Genomic DNA, 22,021 nt, shown 5'->3' with positions numbered 1-22,021 from the left:
CTTGATATGTGGGGTAGGGTGCAGGGATTGAAATGGACTGACTTTCTGAAGAGAGATAACAGAAGGAACATACCTCTTCATCTTTATCAAGAAAGTTGGCAAACTAAGGCTAGCTGTCTATCTCTTTGTCTAGTCAAAGTGGGCAGGGAAACAGGAAAAAGAGAATCCTCTCAGATCAGCCCAATTACTTTTTCTCTTACATAATAGTTGAGTCTCTCACATACAATCCCCTTCCAGTATTTCCAAAGGCAAAGAGCATTTGGGGTATCCTATAGCCAAAAGAAAAAAAACCACCCATCACACTACCAAACAAACCAACCTCCACTTCTTCCGGCATCCCCCTTCCCAACTCTGAGAGGAGCAGCTATGCTACCTTTTCACAACCTTGGTTTAGGAGGAGTATAGATCTCTTTTGTTATCATCTCCTGCTTCCTCTTTGACAGCCTTAAGCAATAGCTCAGGTGGTAGGACTCATACATTTTATTGTCCTCCTACTATCACTTAATTCATCCATTCCTAATCCTGCTTCTTTTCAGTGTAATGGACCTGACATGTCTGACTGAGAACAGAGGGAAAGAGAAAACTGTTTCAGTCCTAATCCAAAATTTCCCAAATGTCCTGTTTTCCTTCTATCTTCGTTAATCACATTCATGTTGATACCCTCTCCTAATCCCTAAGGAGAGATATCAAACAGCAGCCACAGCTTTTTAATCTTATTTCACAGAAAGGTAGCAAAAGGATATGTGTGTGTGTGTGTAGCAGAGAGAAGTAGGTGGTTGTCCCCCCCCCCCCATACAATATCTACAGGATACAGGAAGAGTTCTCACTTCTATTCAAGCCCTTCTAAACATATCCTTCACACCCCACCCCCAATTCTCCTGTTGTCCTCATTTTCCTCTCTTTAAGTACAGAAAATCCCCCCTTTTTTCTAAGTCAATCCTATCTCTCTATCCCATTACCAGGAGCTTCACCTAACACAGCTGCTTTCCCCTGCTCCCTCTTCTCCCCTCTCTCCCAAGCAAAAAATCATAGGACCATAGAGAAATATCTCAGCATCAGCTTTGGGGGAAACATTCTGCCCCAACTCATGACATTTTAAAAGAACACCTTATACAGCAACAACAGCAGTAAAGATGGAGGGTGGCTGGGATGAGTGTAGGTAACATGACCAAGGACAAAAGAGGAGTACTAAATGCTTGATAAAAGCAATGTCTCAAGGGTCCAGAAGAGGTAGAGGCTCACAATCAGTGCCCAGGATGGTATAAACAGCATTTGGTACCGCACTGAAGGAAGATCAGAAAGATAAAACAATTATGTCCCCAGAATCTTAGATGGTGTCTTCCACATTGTATGACCTCAATCAATGTCTGCTGAATTATTGAATTGGGAAGGAGGAGACCACTCAAAACAGGCAAGATTACAGTTAACATAAGATAGAACTAACAAACAGATTTTTTCCTTTTTTTTCCTTCTGAATTAACCCAAAAGATTGATCATTAGATGAGGCTTAATGGAAAAAGGTAAAAACAACAACAAAAAAGAATTATTGTTAGAAAGGAAGCTGAAACAGAGAAAATATAAAAGAGACAAATTATAAGCAGAAACATCCTCTACTGAAAGTTCCCCATTATGCAACCCCAGGGACTTAAATCCCCAGGCTCCAGATGGGATGTGTATCTTCAGAAATACAGAGGTCTTAAAAGCAACTCTTGTTGATCTCTAAAAATAAAGATTGGGGAGAAAATATAAAAGGAAGATGAATAAAAGAATGCAGAGAATGATAAAAACCATGAGTATCCCTGCACACATTCCAGTCTCTGAAGTAAGCAAGAAAATGAGTGAATTCTTCCAACCATATGCCAGTAAATTGACCTCTCATTCCTAAGTATATCAAAAAAACACCCCAATCTTCATTTACTTTCAGAGAAGGATCCATAGTGTCCAGAAGAAGGGAAGTGACATTCTCACTGTCCTCTCTGCCCTATTCTGATGTACCCCATGTACCTCCCACCTTCCAGGTGAAGTTTGATGTTTACTCCATTCTGGGGGCCACCACTAAGAGTAACACTGAAAATCTCAGCATCTGAAGGATGGTAACTGGGAAGATGAGAAGATCAGAAATCATGTCATTCCTCCCTGTCCCTCCCATACAAGGAGCTATTAAAGGGATAAAGGATGTTTTTCTTGGAAAAGAAAAGGCTAAGAGAGTGGGAGTAGAGGTACAAAAACTAAACTATTTTGGAGTATATTTGAAAAACTATCATCAAGAGGGTTAGACCTTCTGTATAGCATTTGAAGGCAGACTAAGAACCATTGGGTAGAAGTTGTAGATTTGCATGCTTCAATGCAGTCAGTATAAAAAAAGAGACCCAATTTGACATATCCAACTATAGAACAGGCTGTTTTCTCACAATAGGCAAACACACACCATTTTCTTGCTGATCCAATATGTCAAGTTGTAATTTCTTTAAATGAGAGAAAATGAACAAAACAGAGCCCTTGCTGGTCCTCCTGTGATGAAATCTAGAATCCATCTCCTGTGAGAAAACAGAGCCATAGAGAAGGGTACCAAAACATGCTTTGAATTGTGGGGCACAGGAAAAAGAAGATGAGAAGTAGAACTCAAAAACTCACATAGAATCAAGTAGATTTCAAGACCTATGTACCTTAGGTAACTTTCCCATGGGTGTCAGGAAGATGACCTATAACAAGCTGCTTATTTGGCTTTCCATAATATGTGCATTCATAATAACTCCAACTTTCTCTTTGAACATTTCTTTTCATGCCACTTTAGGGATTCTAGAGAAGAATTAAAGCCTGAATATCTGTTCACAGGCGGAGACTGTCCCTCTACATCATCTGCTTCCTTGAAGTGCTGTCATAATATTTATCTCCAAGAAAAAAAAAAACGGAAATAACCACTCACCAAGGCCAAACTGTGACAACAGAACCTTAAGTTGAGCAAGAACTAAATTAGGGCAGTGGTCAGAATTCACTTAGGAGACCATGATAACCTGAATCCACTCTACTTGCTGCAGGTATGAAATAATACAAGGGTGCTAATCATAGGATAATACACTTAAAGCTGGAAGGAACCTTAGGGGGTCACCTGATCTAAACTGAGGTCCCCTGAGGCTATCACTTTCCCAAGTTCACAAAGGCTATGACTAGTAGAGGAAAGATTGGAATGGAGAGTCTTTGATTCTCAATCTGGTGCCCTTTTTCAGTCTTCATTTTGACCAACTAGAACCTCAAAGTAGAATAAGTTACTACCCTCCCCACCACACACACATTATTACTGGTGTTTTGTCTACTGTTTGTCCTTCTGACTACTTTTATAGTCTTCCAATCCCAATCTCTTTTCTTTTCCCCAATCCATCTTTGTCTTTCTCTATTTCTCCTTTTTCCCCAGAATTCCTTCAATAACAGATATTGTTTCCATGGCACATTGAGAACACATACTGAGAAAACAGATGACATCCTCAGGAAGGAATTTACTTCTCTCTTTCCCTCCCTCTCCCCATCAGAGGAATGTATCACCTTTGGCCATCTGTTTGATTGATGAGAATTTTTTTTTCCATTTTTGTTTTGTATCCTCAACACCTAGCATGGTGCCTTGTGCATAGTAGGTGACTAAGTGTGTACTAGATTGAATAAATATTGAAATCTGCATACACTGTATTGAACAAAATAACAAGTGGAATAGGAAAAGCTGACAGACCTCCCCGTCAATAATTATCTAGAAGCACTGAGTCCAAGGATACTATAGTCCTTCTGTCTATGCAATTCCAGACCTTATTTTTCCAGTGGTCTGACTGCCATTATAGAAAGCACAGGAAGCCTCTTCCATTGACAAGCAGTAGTTTTCAGAGTAGCCTGAAGGAGGCCTTTTTAAAAAATTTTATTTATTTATTTATTTTTAGCTCTGCTGCTCTCCACTTTAAAGACTCAAACCACATCAGAACAAAGATTGTTTTTGGTCAACAATCCATTTTCCCTTTATATCCACTACCACTCTAGTGAGAAACACTATATACTTAATGTCTAGTTCTTCATGCTCTACCCCTTCCTGGTAACACTATACCAGATAAATGACCTCATGAAACCCCTGCCTCCCAAGACTCTTCCCAGAGAACCATGAAAAAAAAAAAGCAGCCTCTCTTTTTGGTGGGGACCCTCCAGATTTAAAATAAAGATGTAAAGCAAGATAGAATAATGTTTCTTACAACATGATATCCATTCTCTCAATGGGGGCACCATATATCTCATCACCTATCTTTTCCTTCTAAAGATGAAAAAAATGTCTATGAATGAATGCCTGGCCATCATCTCATGGACATACTAAGTTACCTTTCAGATGGAATATACCCTGAATGGTTCCTCTGCTTATGAGTAAATAATACTCTAAATTCTGGTGAAGGTAAAGCCCCTGGAAATGGCTATTTAGAGAATTCCCAAAAAAGACTTCCATGAGGACCCTAAGGGCAGGGTCTAGCCCTCATCATTTCACATTCAGGATGACATGGCTTTCTCACCTTGTCTTCCCCAGGCTCATTCTTTAGTTTGATTTGATTGATCCCCACCCTCCCTACCCCAGCTCTGACATTACCATTTCCCTCCCCCTGCCCCCTTGCCTAAAATAATAAATGACATCAAATGACAGGATAAATGAGATGTGCTTCTCCTTGCTGAGTGCATTGACTTTAAGGCATAGGCACAGATTTGCCCCTCTTTGAACAGAGACAGTACAGTCCCTTGTCCCAGTACAACCGCAATCCAGGGTGACCCCTCACATTGACAGTGGTGGGAAAATGGCCATAGACATAATTAGCTGATGGCTGGGAGCGTATGGTGACAGCCAGTCTGGATGTATGGCAACCACTAGTGGCTCTGGGAGATTTCATACTTCTGCTACTATGATTAAAGTTATCCTCTTTGCATCCCCCACCCCCTGTCCAACTCCTCAATAATCAATAAGTCTAACAGGGTGGGGAAAGGAACATCTTGGCTCTGACAGCATGGTGTGTGTATCTGATAGGCAGAATGCACTGGATATTGACCCAGTGAAGATAGGGATTTGACCTTCCCAGTAATAAGATCTCAAGCATGTTGACCTCCTCTGTCTCTTTGGATCTCACATGGACCAGATCTGAGCTAGATCTTTGTGAAAAAATGTTCTCAAAAATCTAATCCACCCACCGACTCTGAGGAAGCACTTGAGAAAAAAGATCAAACCCCTTCGATTGAACTTAACCTTTGTTAGATTCCATCTCTTAGAAGCTTATCCTGGGATATATCCTCTCACAATCTTTCCTTTGCCCAAGTGACCAAAATGGATCAATTTTATTCTCTTCCTTAATCTAGTTCATTTAAAAAAAAACAAACAAGCAAACAAAACTTTAGATGGCTAATAGCTGGTTGTCCTCTTTTTTAGGTACACAATATCTGCTTCTTATTTCATCCTTTACAGAAAATTATTTCATTTGTGGAGTGTATCCTCTGTATTTAGACCAATGTGGTCCTTGGACTTCCTGGACATATCTTAAACAGTGGCCACTTTGTCATATTTTCTCTAGAATAGAGAAATCTAGGAACAAACAACCTTCCTTCTAAGAATGAGGGAGTTTCTCAACCCATGATTTAAGATAGTTTCCTACTTCCTTTACAACATAACTACCTTTTACAGAGGCCACAGCATCACAGATGAGGAAGCTGACTCATCATACTTGGTAGAGAATACCACGTTGAGATACTGGGCACATGTGAATGAGGAGAACAGGCTAAAACTCAAACCCACTACATTGAAAACCCATAATATGGTCAAGAATGAGACATGGGCTTCCTAGGTTTCCCTGTGCTTGACTCCCATCCCTGCTCTGCCTTGAGGTTCAGAGTCGATGTTCCAAATCTCCCAGGACCATGACAAGAAAGAAGGGCTACCTGGTCATCCTTCACCATGAAGAGTCCCACTTTTGGCTAATACCAGTGGGATTTCATGATGTTAAAGGGATCTTATTCATCTATGGCATAGTATGGCAGACTTTGCATTGTTTTTATGTTTCAGAAATCTGGAGATATCCAGTCTGATAGTCTGCAATAGAGGTTGAATTTAGATGTGGGAAACTGATAATGTGGAACTGGGGGTCACCCATGGATCCTTTTGTACTGAAACCTTCTTTTATACAGAGGATTCTATTTCTATCTATCTATATATTTATATATATATATATTTATTTATATCTATCAATATATATATAAGTCTCATAGCCCCACTCTCACACACACTCACAACGCACACACACGCACCAAAAAAGGTCTCCAAGACGCTTTCCGTGTTCTAGTCGAGAGAGTCCACAGCAAGTGTTCATTGAGACCAAAAACCAGCCCCAGTGCCATCCTCTAATGTCCATGACACTCAGTCTTTCTCAGAGGCAGACGCTGGTGTTGATCTGACAGGTAGAACCACTTCCTGCCTGAGACAGGAAGAGTCTTCCGTTGGAACAGACACAGATCTCAAACACTTTTTGCCGGGTTCCTGTAGGAGAATAAGATCCTCGAGGCAGTCTAGGTAGTTTGATTTTGGCAGCATCTAACTGGATCTAAAGCAGACAAGAGAGGAAGAGACAAGGTTAGTCGTCCATATACACTAAAGTCTATCTATATCATGTTCAAACAGAATGGGATGCTCTCACCTCTGGAAAGCCCCTCAAGTGCAGTGTCACAGAGGCTCAGAAGAGAAGACTGATAGAGATATATACCATAGGGGCCCATCAAGAGATAATTACCAATCTTACTAGAGCTGGTATTTGTGCAGATGATGATGACAATGAGCATTAAGAACAAATGCCTCTGACTAAAAAGCAATCACAGAGACTTCAGTAGCCATCCCCACAGTCAATTCTGGTCTAAGTTCATGATTGCCAAGATTCATTCATCATCCCACAAATATATATCTACCTCAAAAGATTCTATTCACCATTTCAGATGGATCAGATAAGCCTGGATGGAGCCACAGCTTTGCCCATCAATGGCCTGCATGGAACATGCATGCATGAAAGGAGAATGAAAATGATCAGTGGTTCTCTCAGTGTTTATAGAAATCCATATTGAAATATAAAAATTTATAGATATTTTTTATGGGAATGGAGATATCCATGTCAATATATAAATGTGCATATATTTCTCTGTGTATAAAGGAGTCTATATTGGTTTATAAATCTCTGCATATGTATATTTCTCCATGTGTGCATATGGATGTCTATAATAATCTACAAATGTCCCTATGTATATTTCTGAAAATTTCTGCATAGATATATGAATAGCCATATATCTCTCTGTGTATATGTTTATTGATATCAATGATAGGCTAGCATTTATATAGCACTTTAAAATTTGTAAAGTGCTTTACCAACGTTATTTAATTTTACCCTGTGAGATAAGTGTTATTATTCCCAATTTACAGATAAAGAAAATGAAGCATACTGATTAAGGGACCTCTGGGACCAGATTTGAAATCAGTTCTTCTTGACTTCAAGTCCAGTGATCTATTCAATGGACTACCTACTTACCCTAATATATAAATGTGTGTGTATATGTTTCTGTGTACATATATATATGTAAATATGTGTATGTACATATAGATGAGAAATAATCTTTCAAAGTATAAGTATTCACATACATGTGCATTTATGCATATGTGTGTTTGATTAGATCCATGATTTTATCATTGTAAGGATCATTTTGAGTAAATTCCCCCTACTGAGGGATGTGGGCAACTTATCTTCCACTTACAGTCTTAGAGTTCTGGGACACAGAGAGATATTAAATCACTTGCCAAGGGTTACAGAGACAATATGTATCCAAGGTATGACCTGAATATGGGTCATCTGGATTCTGAGGCTACCTCTCAATCAGAGAATCAACAGAGAATTTGAGGAAGAAAGACCATTCCCAAACTTCATGATAGTCATCATAAATAGATCCAGTTCTAGCTTCTATGTTACACAGTCCCCTTTAACTAAGTGAGAGTTAGTACTAATACTCAGTAAGATACTGACTCTATACCCTGGGAATGGAAAATTCAGTGCACTAGAACCTTTTTCCTGTTTGAAGACCTCCTCTGATGTTGAAACCAAGGAGAAATGAGATATGGTAAGAACACAGCTGTGAGAAAATAATTATTAATAATGGATTTCTAGGAAAAACCCAGAGATAGTTGCCCTCTTCCCCTCACCCCAGAAAGTTCAGTTCCTGGGGAACAAAAGAAATGCAGATTGATTCTTTTGTTTAGTTAGGGGAGGATGTATACCTAGATGCAGGAATTTACCCTCTTTAGACCACCCTCAACTCTTGTCACAGGAACTAAAAGATGCTATAATCTTAGCTTAGATCAATGTAGACCTACCTCTATCCAAAGGAGGATAACACTCCTGGCCACACCATTGGGCTCAGCCTCTTTTGCTTTCTTCTTGCCCTCTCTTGCCAGCCTGCCTCTCTCCCTCTCTCTCCCTCCCTCTCCCCCTCTCACTCCCTCCCCCCTCTCTTCTCCCCTCCTTCCCCCCCCACCCCCCCACCCTCTGCTTCCTGGCTTGGGAATGCTGTCAGTACATGCTCTTCCTCTTAGGCCTTGAGACAATGTGTTTTCTCCCAGAGGAAAACATGGGTCTGGAGCTTTTCTCCTGCCTCTGTTAACTTCCACATGATTAATATTTCACTGGTATATATGATATTAATTAATAATAAATGCTTACAGCCAAAACGGTTGCAATAGCCATTAATATAAATAGTAGCAATTAATTTATAAAATACAGTTTAGCACAATAATTTAAAAAGCACACAACTAGCTTCCCTCAGGTATTCAAATTCCTAAGCTGGAATGAAGTACACCCTACTCTACTGAGTAAACTGGCAATACAGGATTTCTTAGTTGCTGGAGAGCCTAGTCTGTGCTTCAATTCCGAGTAAAGTTCTACAATGGATGATGGGTACTTAGAAATAGAAACAGTGATTACGAATAGCCAGCAGTTTCATCAAGAACAGATAATGTTCAGGTAACAGGTAGTAGACTGATCTTACTTCCTTTTTAGACAGTGTTAGTAGACTGGTAGATCTGTAGAATGTCATAGAGTATACAAGGATTTTAGAAAGAAAAAAAAAAACATTGACAAAGTCTTGTATAATTTGAACAAGATGGAGAGATGTAGGCTCAATGATGGTGTATTTGGGTGAATTCAGAACTTACTAAAGGATCTGATCTGCCCCTGATTGTGGAGCTAGGAGCTAGATTTTCAGTTCCATGTAAGGAAAAACTTCATACAATTAATGTCAAAAGGAGAAGGGATTGGGGCAGCTAGATGGTGCAATGTATAGAGCATTGGCCCTGGAGTCAGGAGGACCTGAGTTCAAATCCAGCCTCAGATATTTAACACTTACTGGCTCTGTGACCCTGGGCAAGTCACTTAACCCCAATTGCCTCACACAAAAAAAAAAAAAAAGAAAGAAAGGAGAAGGGATTGTTTGGAGAGGTAGTAGATCTCCTTCTCCCTCTCCCCCTGCCCCTTCCTCCCTACCCCCCCCTCTTTTTTTACTGGAGTGCAGCAAATGTTGGGTGACCATTTATGCCAGATTGCTACTTACATAGATATAGGAACAGATGAACTCCAAGGTCTATTCTAACTCATTGACTAAGATATTTTTTAATCATAAAAGTATTTTATTATTTTCTAGTTACATGTAGAGATATTTTTCAACATTTGTTTTTATAAGATTTCTAGTTCCAAATTTTTCTCCTTCCCTCTCCCCATCTCAAGACAGCAAGCAATCTGATATAGGCTATATATGTATAATCACATTAAACATATGTCTGCATTTGACTAGGATTTTTACATAATTTCAAAGTATTGTTGATTAGACCAGTGGTGTCAAACTTAAATAGAAACAGATAGCTGAGGGCCACATGCTGACTTAACATTTTCTAAGTTATACTGTATTTTTATTTATTTTATTAAACATTTCCCAACTTCTTGTTAATCTGGTCCCCACCCCCACCTCAGGAGTTTACCGCCCACATCTGAATTTGACATCTCTGGATTGGACCAACTTGGGGAATGCCATTGATGGAATGTTTTTGGTTTAGATGAGACTGTTTTACTATCATTGCTCTTCTCCCTCCCCCTTGCCCACCTCTGCCTCTCCTTACCTCTCCATCTTTGGATTCCAGCCTGAGCTCTGTCCTACAAGTGGCTTCCATATTGCCAGCTTCAGCATTGATTTCAACTCCTCTAGGGGCTTCCATCACTAAGGAACGGGTGGGGGACTCGAGTCTGAAACAAAAAGAACCCCAATGTTAGCCAATTCCATCCTACTCACTGATTTATCTATGCAAAGAGCTTGTTGCTTCTGCCTTAATTAATTTTCCATCCCATCTTGGTTGTCTTGATACTACTCTGTGTATTATTCTTCCCACAGACATGTGGCATTGTTGTGCCCTCAATCCACCAATGTGCCATTTCTTATTTCTTTCACTGAACAGTTCCATCACTGGAGAGGCAGCGTGGCATAGTAGAATGTTGGGGACTTTGAGCCAGGAAGACATGGGTCAAATTCTACTTCCAGACACTTTATTAGTTGTGTGACCCTGGGCAAGTCATTTAACTTCTTTTTGCCTCAGTTCAATGAATGAATTGAACTAGATAGACTCTAAAGTTCCAGCTCTAAGTAGAGCTAAATACATGGGCTTATTATAATTTTTCCTTATTAGCATTTTTGGAACATGGGATAACTGCTGGGCTCAAGGAAAACTGATGGGCCTAGGATGCTTCCTATCTTTTCTCTTTTAAAATGAAGGGAGACTGCATATTGCAATGGAACTAGATTTGAAATTAGAAGGCCTGATTTCTAGTCCTAGCTTTATTACTCATCACCTGTATAGTGTTGGGCAAGACCCTTAGAATCATGGATTTCAAGCTAGAAGTCAGGTAGCCTAATTTTTACAGATGGGGAAACTGAGGCTCTGAGAGGTAAAATGAATTGCCTAAGGTCACAGTCAGTAAAGAAAAAGCAGAACCAGTATCGGCAGCAAATCTGACTCAGAATTCCAGTCTCTTCTCACCATACCACACTCCTTTCTGGCCCTGTTTTATCATCTGCAAAATGAGAGAATCAAACTGAATGGCAAACCATTCTAGTATCTCTGCCAAGAAAACCCCAAATTGGCTCACAAAGAGTTGTACAGGACAGAAAGCAACTGAACAACAACAAAGAATTTAAGGTAAATTTAGAAGGCAGATGGGGGAGCAGGAAAAACCTTAAGCAGAAGGTGTCACATGAGCTGGGTGAGGTTTGCAAGGAGCACATTTTAGTCAATAGTTATAGCAGACACAAAGGCAGAGGGAAGGCACATTAAAGGTTGTGAGGAACAGTAAGTAGATTAGTTTGGGTCTAAGGGTACGTGAGGGGGATTCGTGTGTCATATGCATAGAAATGAACAGGTCTCAGGATTCACAGCTCCATGGGCCTTGGGCTGCATTCCTTTCTCTTTCTGTTTCTATCTCTTATTTTCTGTTTCTGCTTCCTCTTATATTTTAAATGCACTCAGTTCTGGATGGGCTCTCAACTCTGCCATAATTCCCCATACCATCAGATGACTGAGATTATGTCTTCCACAGGAACAAACTACTGCTTATAAATATATTCATTCTTCTTTCTGGTCCCGTGTAGACACCATGATAACAGCAGTGATTGATTGCTTCTTCCTTCTCTCACTTTTTATTCCCCTTCCTAAATACAACCACACTTTCCCTTTACACTTTGTCTGCTCTTATTATTTCATGTATCCCAATTTAGCCAGAGTGGGCTGGTTGCCTAGGTCCAGAGTTTAAAATTCTATCCATACACACTTATTTATAAACCATGAAGTTCTATAAGACTGTGAGCTCTTAGTAAAGTTATAATTGAAGAAGACTCTTAAGACATACTACGTTTCTGCAAGGTAAAATCAACTTCTAACCTCTTGTACCTTTCTAACTGTGAAAGACTCTGGCTGGTAACATTCCAGTCATAGAAAATCCATCTGTTTTCCTCCCCATCAACTTTTCCCTCAAACTCTGTGAACAAGTTCATTGGGTGGTAGGAGTGTTCAGTTGTCACTGAGGTTGTTCTTAGAGAATGTTTCTTCACTTGTAGTTTTTGAAAACTCTTACTCCTCAGAAGTTCTGCTGAGTATCATTGGACCTGGCCTTGGACTGTCCCGTCCAGGGATTTAATCTGCAGCATGGGGCAGCCAGGTGGTGTGGTGGATAGAGCATTGGCCCTGAAGTTGGAAGGACCTGAGTTCAAATCTTACCTCAGACACTTACTAATTGTGTGACCCTGGGCAAGTCATTTAACCCCAATTGCCTCAAACATCCAGGGCCATCTCCAGTTGTCCTAATGTATTTTGCTACTGGAGTGAGATGGCTCTGGAGGAGAGAGTGAGGTTGGTGACCTTGCACAGCCCTCCCTCCCTCACTTAAATCCAATTGACTGCAAGTCATGAAATCACCTCATGATGTCATGGTTCTTTTTGAGAATGAAGGACAAACAACAACAACAATACATAACATCCACTACCAGGCTTAGGAATGTGAAGTGTCATTTGGTCACACACACACACACACACACACACACACACACACACACACACACACAGGCGTTGCTTTCATTTTTTATAATACCTTCACTTCTGAATATAGGCTGGCCCCAAAGTCTTTATTGGTGGTAGTGGTCAGTCATTTCAGTTGTTTAAGGACTTTTCCTGATGCCATTTAGGGCTTTCTTAGCAAAGATACTAGAATGGTTTGCCAGTTCCTTTTCCATCTAATTTTATAGATGGGGAAACTGAGGAAAATGGGGTTAATTGACTTGCCCAGGGTCACACAGCTATAGTGTCTGAGGTTAAATTTGCATTCAGGTGTTCCTGACTCCATGCCTGGCATTCTATGCACTGCATCACCTAGGTGCCCAAATTTTAGTGCGGCTTTAAAACTAATGACTCAGGGGACACCTTATATATTCCTATCCTTTTTTTAATTCAGTGAGAGATCCTTTGTAAAAAGAAAAAAAAGGCAGTTTGGCAAAATTCACCAACCCATCAAATGAATCTGACAGTTTGTGCAATATTCCACATCCATACAGCCATGCCTAGGAAAACATGGGAGGGAGGTAACATTTTCTCTTTTCTTCTTCAGGAATATGGTTAGTTATTACAATTCTGCAGCATTTAGCTTCTTTTGTTTGGTGGAAAAAGAGGTGGAGGTGAAATGAGGGCTTCACAGAGGAAATATAAGTTGAATCTTCTCTTAAAAGTGAAAAGGAATTCCAAGCATAAGGACTATCACGAGTAAAGAAGTGGAGGAAACCACATGTTTTGCTCAGGGCAGCGAGGCTTTTGTGTCAGGGGAGCATAGAGCACATACAGGAGAAAATGATAAGACTTTAAGTCAGAAGGATTGGGTGGACCCAGAATGTGGAAGGCCTGGAATGCCAAAGCTAAGAAATGTGGACTTTGTCTATCTAAACACTGAAGGACAGTCAAAATCTTTAATCCAGGGGAGTGACATGGATCATTTGGGGTCTTGAGAAGATCGTGCACACAGCAGGTGGGTAGGACTGCAGACTGGTTGCAAGGGAAGCTGCAATACTGAACTCTCCAGGCCTCCAATGGAGGCACAGTCTGTACAAGTAAAGAAGATGCTGGATGCCCAAAAGGATGCTAGAAGGGTTTAAGGAGGTTGATATTTCAGAGTCACAGTGGATGAGTCTCTAGCTTCTCTCTGCATTTAAAATTGTGCTTTGAAAGAAACAAGCTGCTTCTAGGCTAGTGCTGCCTTGGGCCATCCAGTGATGCCCTCTAGGGCCTTATTGACTTTGCTGTCCTACCACAAAGCTCAAAAATGACATACCTTCGAAAGTTAAGGAGAGCTCACACTTAGTGAGCAATTGGCATTTACCATCTTGGGTGGTTCTCTTACTCTTAGGTTGTTCACTTATATCTCTAGGATTCACTCTCTAAATCAGTGGCATCCACACAGAACTCTTCTCAACTCAGATGAGAATTCCTATTTGGTTTTGTCGTGGTGGATGATGTTGGTGGTGGTGGTGTTGGTGGTGTGTGTGTGTGTGTGTGTGTGTGTGTGTGTGAGAGAGAGAGAGAGAGAGAGAGAGAGAGAGAGAGAGAGAGAGAGAGAGATTCTAAGATCCTAACTAACTAAAACAGTGGTTTCCTTGGCCACCAAGAATAATTTTAAGGTTTTGGATGAACTATAAGTCTACGTTTCTATACCTGGAGAGTCTCACTGACCATGAGTGGGTGCTCCTTTCCCTTAACACCCTTCTTTCTTTTGGTTTCCAAAAAAGTAGCATCAGACACACATTTTTGTGCCCTTTAAGGTCCAGGCAATAGAACTGGAAAGGACCATTGGAAGAGAATGAGACCCTGGTCTACATCCTACTTATCCAGTTACCTCTAAGTAAGGCAAGGCCTCTTTCTTTCTCTCAAGATGGGAAGTCAGGCAAAGGAAGGAGAAAAGCAGTAACCACTATTCTGACTCCCAGCTGCGATTGCCTCTGGATGCCATGACATCATCATACTACAGCTTCACAGTAGGTTGGACCTTGCATTACCTAGACCATTTATTCCAACTGCTGCATGAGGCCCATGGCACATTTCAGAGATCACATTACTTTATTGATTGCTTTTCCTTTCAGAGTTAAGGCAGGATTTCTCATGTCAGACAGAGCTCTTCCATCTGTGACAGTTTCATGCTTTGTGTGTTATCTTACCAGGGAGCCTCTTTCCCTAAGGAAGCAGAATCTAGCAACAGGACAGTCAATGAGCTCTTCTAAAAGTCTGCAGGGAGTCAGAGTCCCTTTCTGATTTCAGAAAGTCTTAATTTTTTAAAGTGTTTTTTTTTTTATTTTTTGGTGAGGCAATTGGGGTTAAGTGATTTGCTCAGGGTCACACAGCTAGTAAGTGTCAAGTATCTGAGGCTGGATTCAAACTCAGGTCCTCCTGAATCCAGGGCCATTGCTCTATCCACTGAACCACTTAGCTGACCCTAAAGTTATATTTTAAATCTAAAAATTGCAAACCCACTTCCATCTTTGCATCAGAACTCTGTCATCATAACAATAATTATAGTGACAGAGTTAGGGACTGGACATTTTATTTCACTGGTGTAGGGGACTCCCAGGTAAGTAAACTCCTTCTGCCAAAGCAGGTCAGTGCCTTCTTTGTAATTTATAATTCTAGAAAGTTGCCTAGAGCACCAGGAGGTTGAATGACCAGGGTAGGACCTAAAGCCATGTAGTCCTAGCTTGGAGGTGAGCTCACTGTCCACTACTTGAAAGACCTAGGTTGAAATCTTGCCTCTGACACTTACTATTTTGTGACTTCAGGCAAGTGATTTTATCTTTCTGGTTAAGATAAGGATTTGGAGGGGGAGGGGGGTGTGGCTAGGTGGTGCAGTGGATAAAGCACCTGCCCTGGATTCAGAAGGACCTGAGTTCAAATCCAGCCTCAAACACTTGACACTAGCTGTGTGACCCTGGGCAAGTCACTTAACCCCCATTGCCCTGCCAAAAAAAAAAAAAAAAAGATAAGGATTTGGTATTGGTTGTCTTCTGAGATGACTTCTAACCCTAGATCTATGAACCTTTATCAATCAACCAATAAACATTTGTTAAGAATTTACTCCAACTACTCTGCCCCAGGCACATAAAGACTTGCCTGCTATGTAAAATGATAGTTTTTGAATGTCCTTGATGACATTGACATTCTCTGTTCTATGCATTTGGACAGATAATGTCTATTAAATCTCCAGAATTCGAGTATTTAACTGGACACATCCATTGAACCAAAGACGAAACTGGATATTAATATTATTATCTATATCAATTAATAAGTAATATAATTACCATTTCAGAACTTTAAAATATTACCTCATTTTATCTTCATAACACTCCTGAGAGGTAGACGTGATTATTATTCCTATTTCACAAATGAGGAAACTGAGACAGACAATTGCTCACCGTCACACAATTATTAAGCATCTGAGGTGGGATTTGAACTCAGTTGATCCTGACTCCATGTCCAGTGCTATCCATTGAACCACCAAGATGTACATAGGTTTTACTAGCCCCTTCTTCCTGAGGTCAGGAGAATATGCTTCCCCTTCCCTGCCATTGTTCAGGAGCTCTGAGATGGGAATTCCCATGACTTCTCACTCAGGCCTAACTGCCTGTTTGATAATAAATAACTCCTCTTCCATGTCTTTTAAAAGTGCTATAATTTTTAAAGACCCTGGGAAAAATGCAAAGTTGTAGCACCAGTCCCTCTCTGAACCACAGTCATCTCTTTAGGGACTCCAGTCCCTGCTCTTGGAACTTGATTGGGGCCCTTGTCTTGGGGCTTAGCATTCTGTGCCCTTGCATTCTTCAGTAAAACTGACCTAAGATATGAATTCCCAACTTGAGACCCCAGGCTTCCTGGATCTTTCTGGCTCCTATGCTGACCTGGCCCAAATGACCTGTCCTCTATTTGTCCCCCTCTCCATTTCTAGTGGCCTTTCTCCATTTTTCCTTCTAATTCACATTCACAAAATCCTAACCACAAGATTTTTCTAGGGTTTATTAATAAGGCAAAAGAATATCCGCCAATTCAGAAATAATACAAGTTAAGGTCACAAAATTTAACTAGTCCCAGTGTAAATATACCCAGAGTTGTTAAACTGTCCTACATTAAAGTTCCCCTAGGTTTTCCCCCTGGCCATTCTTATTGTCCTTGGGGCAGGAATGATATACCCTTTGTAGCCCCTGAGGAAAACTGTCTTCTTTCCTGAACATGTTAAAGCCTAGATCTGTTTGCCTAAACCCTTTGAATTAAGGTATTGGCTCATTCCTCTAATCCTAAACTTTTTCTTGATTAATCAGCAAGCAACCTTATGACATTGTGGTCTTGTGATGTTCTGCCTATTTTCCTTTAATTATGGTAGCAGTATGGAACAGTGGGAAGAACACGATTTAAAATGAAGGGACCTGGGCTCAAATTCTGGCTTTGTTCACCTGTGTGACCTTGGGCAAGTCACTTAAATATCTCTGAGCATTAGTTTCCTCACTAAAATGAGGGGGTTGGACTAATCTCTTCCACATCTAAATCTATGACCCTGGGATCCTATGTCCTTCACTTTCCACTACCAAAGATCCACCAATGAATTACCAACAGGTACATGAGACCATCTTCTATCACTTCAAACATCAGGTCACATCCCCTATAATGTTAACCCCAAAGGTCTTGATGCTTTACAGGCCCCATTCCCCCAAACAGAAACCACCCTTCTCAAAAAACCAACAAAGAGCTTCATGATTAGACTGTTCATATTTTTGCCTTTGCTTTCCCCTTCCTCCAATTAGGTAAACTCTTTCAAGGAAGGATTTGTTTTCCTTATATTACTAGTACTTAACACACTACTTGGCACTTAATAATTGCTTAACAAATGCTTCTTGAATATCTCATTCTGAAAACAAAATGCAGATAGTTATGAATGAAAATCTTTCCCTTTTGTGATCACCCATGTTCATCATCAAACTTCTTTCTTCCAAGCCTTCCTATGAGGGCCTAGGACTGCCCTGCTATCAGATCCTTTGATGCTACATGCAGTTATCCTCCCCCCATGAGAAACATGGGGCAAAGTTGACTACATGACATTTTTCAATTACCATTAAGTTACTCAAAAGTCTTACGCTAAGGCATTTCTAATCATCACATTAATCATCTTAATGGCTAGCATCACTATAGTGCTTTACAGATTCCCAAGAACTTTCCCATATATTATGTCACCTGATTCTCATTGCAACTCCATGAGGTTAGAAGAAGAAATATCATCCTTCATATTTTATTGATAAGGAACCCAAGCCTCAGCTAGGCAAAGACATTTGCCAGGGGTCACACAGCAAGATAGTGTCAGGGCTGGAACTTGAAGCTAGACTTTCTTTTGGGAGGGTATAGTGTTCTTTCCATGATTTTATATTGTCTGCTATCTATTTATATTTACTCTCTAGGCTTCTTCCTCATTTCTGAAATAAGAGAATAAAGAAATTGATTGCTAAATCTAAGTTTCCTTTCAATACAATCAGACTGATTTCTGTTTTGATTCAAGAAAGCACTGCCATCTCTCTTTTCTCCTCTGAAGAGAGGAGGTTCTTTGACCCTCTCCAGGGACTGGGGTTATATAGAATGTAGTTCATTCATTGATATCTCTAAAAAGCACTTGTGTGTCTATAAGAAGAATGTCATGAATTTCAGATACTGAGTCTAATGACAATTGGCATTAAGTCTACTCACATTCCACCCACAATGGCTCCCTGCCTCTTAAAGGAAAACTCTCAGAAGCCTAATCTTCATCCCCCTCTCCCATATGTGGTGTACTTCAGCCCAACAGGGGCTATTCACTCTCATTTACACCACTTTTGTGCACAACTATGCCTTTTCCCCACAGCATTTTTTTTAACATATGGATTAACTGCTTTTCTCCCTACCTGCTCCCCTCCCACATCACTTGGCATCCTATCCTATCTTTCAAGGTCTCATTCAAAAGCTATCTCTTCACTATGTCTAAAAATTCATTAAATTGTGCATATGTATTGATCCAGGAATACCACTACTAGACCTATTTAATATATACCTATTTAAAAGATATAGCTATTTAATGAAATAAAAGAAAGAGAAAATAAAGGACCATCTTAAACAAAAAATATTTACAGCACTTCTTTTTATAGTAGTCTGGAACTGCAATCTAAAGGAGTGCTCATCAATTAGGGAACAGATAAACAAATTATGATATATGAATGTAATGGGATATTATTGTGGCATAAAAAATAATGAAACAGACTGTTTTGGAGTGATGTGGGAAGACTTCTGTGAATGCATAGAATGATGCACAGTGAAGTGAGAACTATCGTAATTTATAGAATGGAGTCTGAGGACTAAAAATGAAACATGCCACTTGTCAGAGATGATGGATTTAAAATTAGAGTTTTGGTGAGGATCAAATGAGATGCTATTTGTAAAGAGCCTAGAACAGAACTGACATAAGAGACACTTAATGAATGTTTTGTTCCCTTCCTTTTGTAACATGCAAAATTAGAGATAAATTTTCAGATTCACCAGATTATTCATAGAGGCAGTTAAGTGGCACAGTGGATAGAGTACTGACCCTGGAGTCAGGAAGACCTAAGTTCAAATCCAGCCTTAGACACATACCATCTGTTGGATCCTTGACAAGCCATTTAACCTCTACTTGGCTCACTTTCCTCATCTATAAAATGTGGATGATAATAGCATCTATATCCCAGAATTGTTGTGAGAATAAAATCTGATAATATCTGTAAAGGTGCTTTGCAAACTTTAAGGAATTCTATAAATGCCAGTTATTATTAGCTATGAGTTTTTAATTGAATAAAAACTCACAAATAAACACACACATAAAATATGTGCACCACACGTACACCTATGTATACACACAATAAACACATATGCAAATATATGTGAATATACACATATATTGCATGTTCATACACAATATATGTATATATATGGGAATGAAAGTTACCTCTTCCACTATACCACCTTCCTTGATCCATATACCCCGTCTAAAATGACATTATCTTTCTCAGAAATTTGCAGCACTTTCCTCGTACCTTTCTGAGGGCACTGTTGGGCTCCTAGTCTGAAGCACTGTCTGGATATTATTGTACATCTGTACATGTCCTATCTTCCCTGTTAGATAGACTATGTTCTCCACAAAGGCATAGATTTGATCATGTCACTTGTCTACTTAATAACTTCTACTGGTGTCCTATTATCTCTAGTATATACTATACATTCCTCTACTGAGCTTTTAAACTGTACAACTTGGCTCTAATTAGTCCCTCTCTTCTCATATAGCATTCCTATGACCACACTCTACTTCAGTCAAATTGGTCTTCTCTCTATTCCTCATGCATGGTACTCTAGCTTTCATCTCTGTGTCTTTGCACTGACCACTCTCCATGCCTGGAATACATTTCTGCATCCTCATCCTCTCAGAATCATGACTTTCCTTAGTACTAATAGTCATCATTTATATAGCTCTTTATGGTTTGCAAAATATTACACATATATTATCTCACTTATCTCAGTATCCTTACAACATCTCTGGGAGATACATACAATTATTTTCTCTCTTTTGCAGATGAAGAAACTAAGGTAAACAGAGAAGTCAAATGACTTGACCAGGGTCACACAGCTAGTAAATGTCTGAGGACAGATTTGAACTCAGGCTTTTCTGATTTTAACTACTTTGCATTCATTATGTGTACCTATGTAATATTTGCATATGCTACTGTTGTCTCTCCCTTTTCCAATGTAAGCTCCTAGTGGGAATTATTTCATTTTTTTTTGTATTTGTATCTTCAGATACTAGAAAAATGCAAGGCTAACAAAAGTTGCTTTATAGATGCCTGTTTGATTCTTTTCACAGACCAAGGCCATTCATGTTCTTCTATATCCACTAAGTCTTCAAGGAATGTCTGGAGAATGAATAAACAAGTTGATGAGGTAGTTTACCCATTTTTGGAAAATCAACAGAGCCTTGCCTAGAGAAGTAACAGGAGTTATTATTTCACTTAGTGAATCAGCAGGTCTTTATTAAGCTCATGCTATATACTGGGGATACAAAGACAAGCATGAAATGGTCTCTGCCCTGAAGTAGTTTATAGCCATGTCAGTTCAAGGATATCTCCTATGAGAGCTACTTTCTATATACTGTAGGACTAGCTTTTAGGCTGTTTGATGACTGACCCAGGCTGCCTAAAAAGCGACTGAAATTTTTCAAAAGAATGCCTCTGGGCAGAGTGGAGGTAGAAGAGTATTAATTGCTAAGTTTCCCCCAAAGAAAAACATAATTATTGCTGACTCTACCCAAGAGGGTGAGAAGCAAGATGACTTTTCCATGATTCTAAGAAAGACAAGCCTTTTCATGTTTCCCAAATCACAATTGTAGGTGAAAGCTCAATTACTCAAAATATATCAATTAATCAACAAACATTTAATAAGTCCGTCCTATGGGCTAGGCATGGGGGCTACAAATATATAATAAGTAAAATAGGCTCAAGATGAAACATCAAGGACATATACTATTATAGGAGAGAATTAGCATTTTTTTCATGAAAGTGAGAGAGAAAAAAAGTTTTAGTGCCTGATGATAGATTTAAATGGATGTACTAATGCAATTAGGAAGTATGGCAGAACATTTAGTACTCATGACTAAAACGTGTCAATATGATAAAAATGATAACGCTACCAGAGTTAATTTACAGATTAAGAGCTAGAATAGTCAGACTGTCAAAGAAATGTTTACAGACGTATTTAATAGTTACAAAATTAATTTCAATGAACAAGATCTATAATATCAGGGAAAATAATAGAAAAAGTAGGATTGAAGGGAATAATATTAGCATTTCCAGACTTGAAACTACATTACAAAGCACTAGTTACCAAGACCATTTGGTACTGGAAAAAACAGAGAAAAGTAAATTAATGGAACAGATTGGACAAGGAAGAAACAAAAATAATGGAACTCAATAACTTGGTGTTATTTAAACCTGAAAACATTAATTACCTGGAAAAGAACTATCTAATAAAAATTGATGAGAGAACTGGGAAGCAATCTAGAAGAAATTAAGCTTAGGTCAACATCTTATTCCTCATATTCCAGTATAATATCAAAATTAAAATGTGTCCTGAATATCAAAGATTATACCATAAAAAGGAGAAGAGAAGTAGACCATGTAAACCTTTTATACCTAAAGGAATATGCACAGGGGATGAATTCTTAACCAAATATAGGAATAGGGTCAATTATAAAATAGATAATTTTGATTATGTTCATGAAATTGAAAAAAAATTTATACCAAGAAATGTAATGTATTTAGGATAGGAAGGGAA

General features: G+C 39.4%; 1 protein-coding gene across 4 annotated transcripts in view; it reads right to left on the bottom strand.

Moving 5' to 3' along the window:
- Window positions 1-4,616: 4,616 nt before the first annotated feature.
- SGCD (sarcoglycan delta) overlaps window positions 4,617-22,021 on the bottom strand; it is a 1,325,612-nt gene continuing 1,308,207 nt past the window's right edge. For all 4 annotated transcript variants that reach the window (XM_043990097.1, XM_043990098.1, XM_043990099.1 and 1 more), the window contains 2 exons: window positions 10,199-10,322; window positions 4,617-6,599 (listed from right to left, as the gene is read on the bottom strand). In XM_043990097.1, the coding sequence (XP_043846032.1) occupies window positions 6,426-6,599; window positions 10,199-10,322 (298 nt within the window). In that variant the 3' untranslated portion in view covers window positions 4,617-6,425. The remainder of the gene's footprint in view (window positions 6,600-10,198; window positions 10,323-22,021) is intronic.

The sequence above is a fragment of the Dromiciops gliroides genome, chromosome 2, assembly GCF_019393635.1.
Source record: "Dromiciops gliroides isolate mDroGli1 chromosome 2, mDroGli1.pri, whole genome shotgun sequence".
Lineage (NCBI taxonomy): Eukaryota > Metazoa > Chordata > Mammalia > Microbiotheria > Microbiotheriidae > Dromiciops > Dromiciops gliroides.
This window is presented reverse-complemented; position numbering and strand designations above follow the sequence as displayed.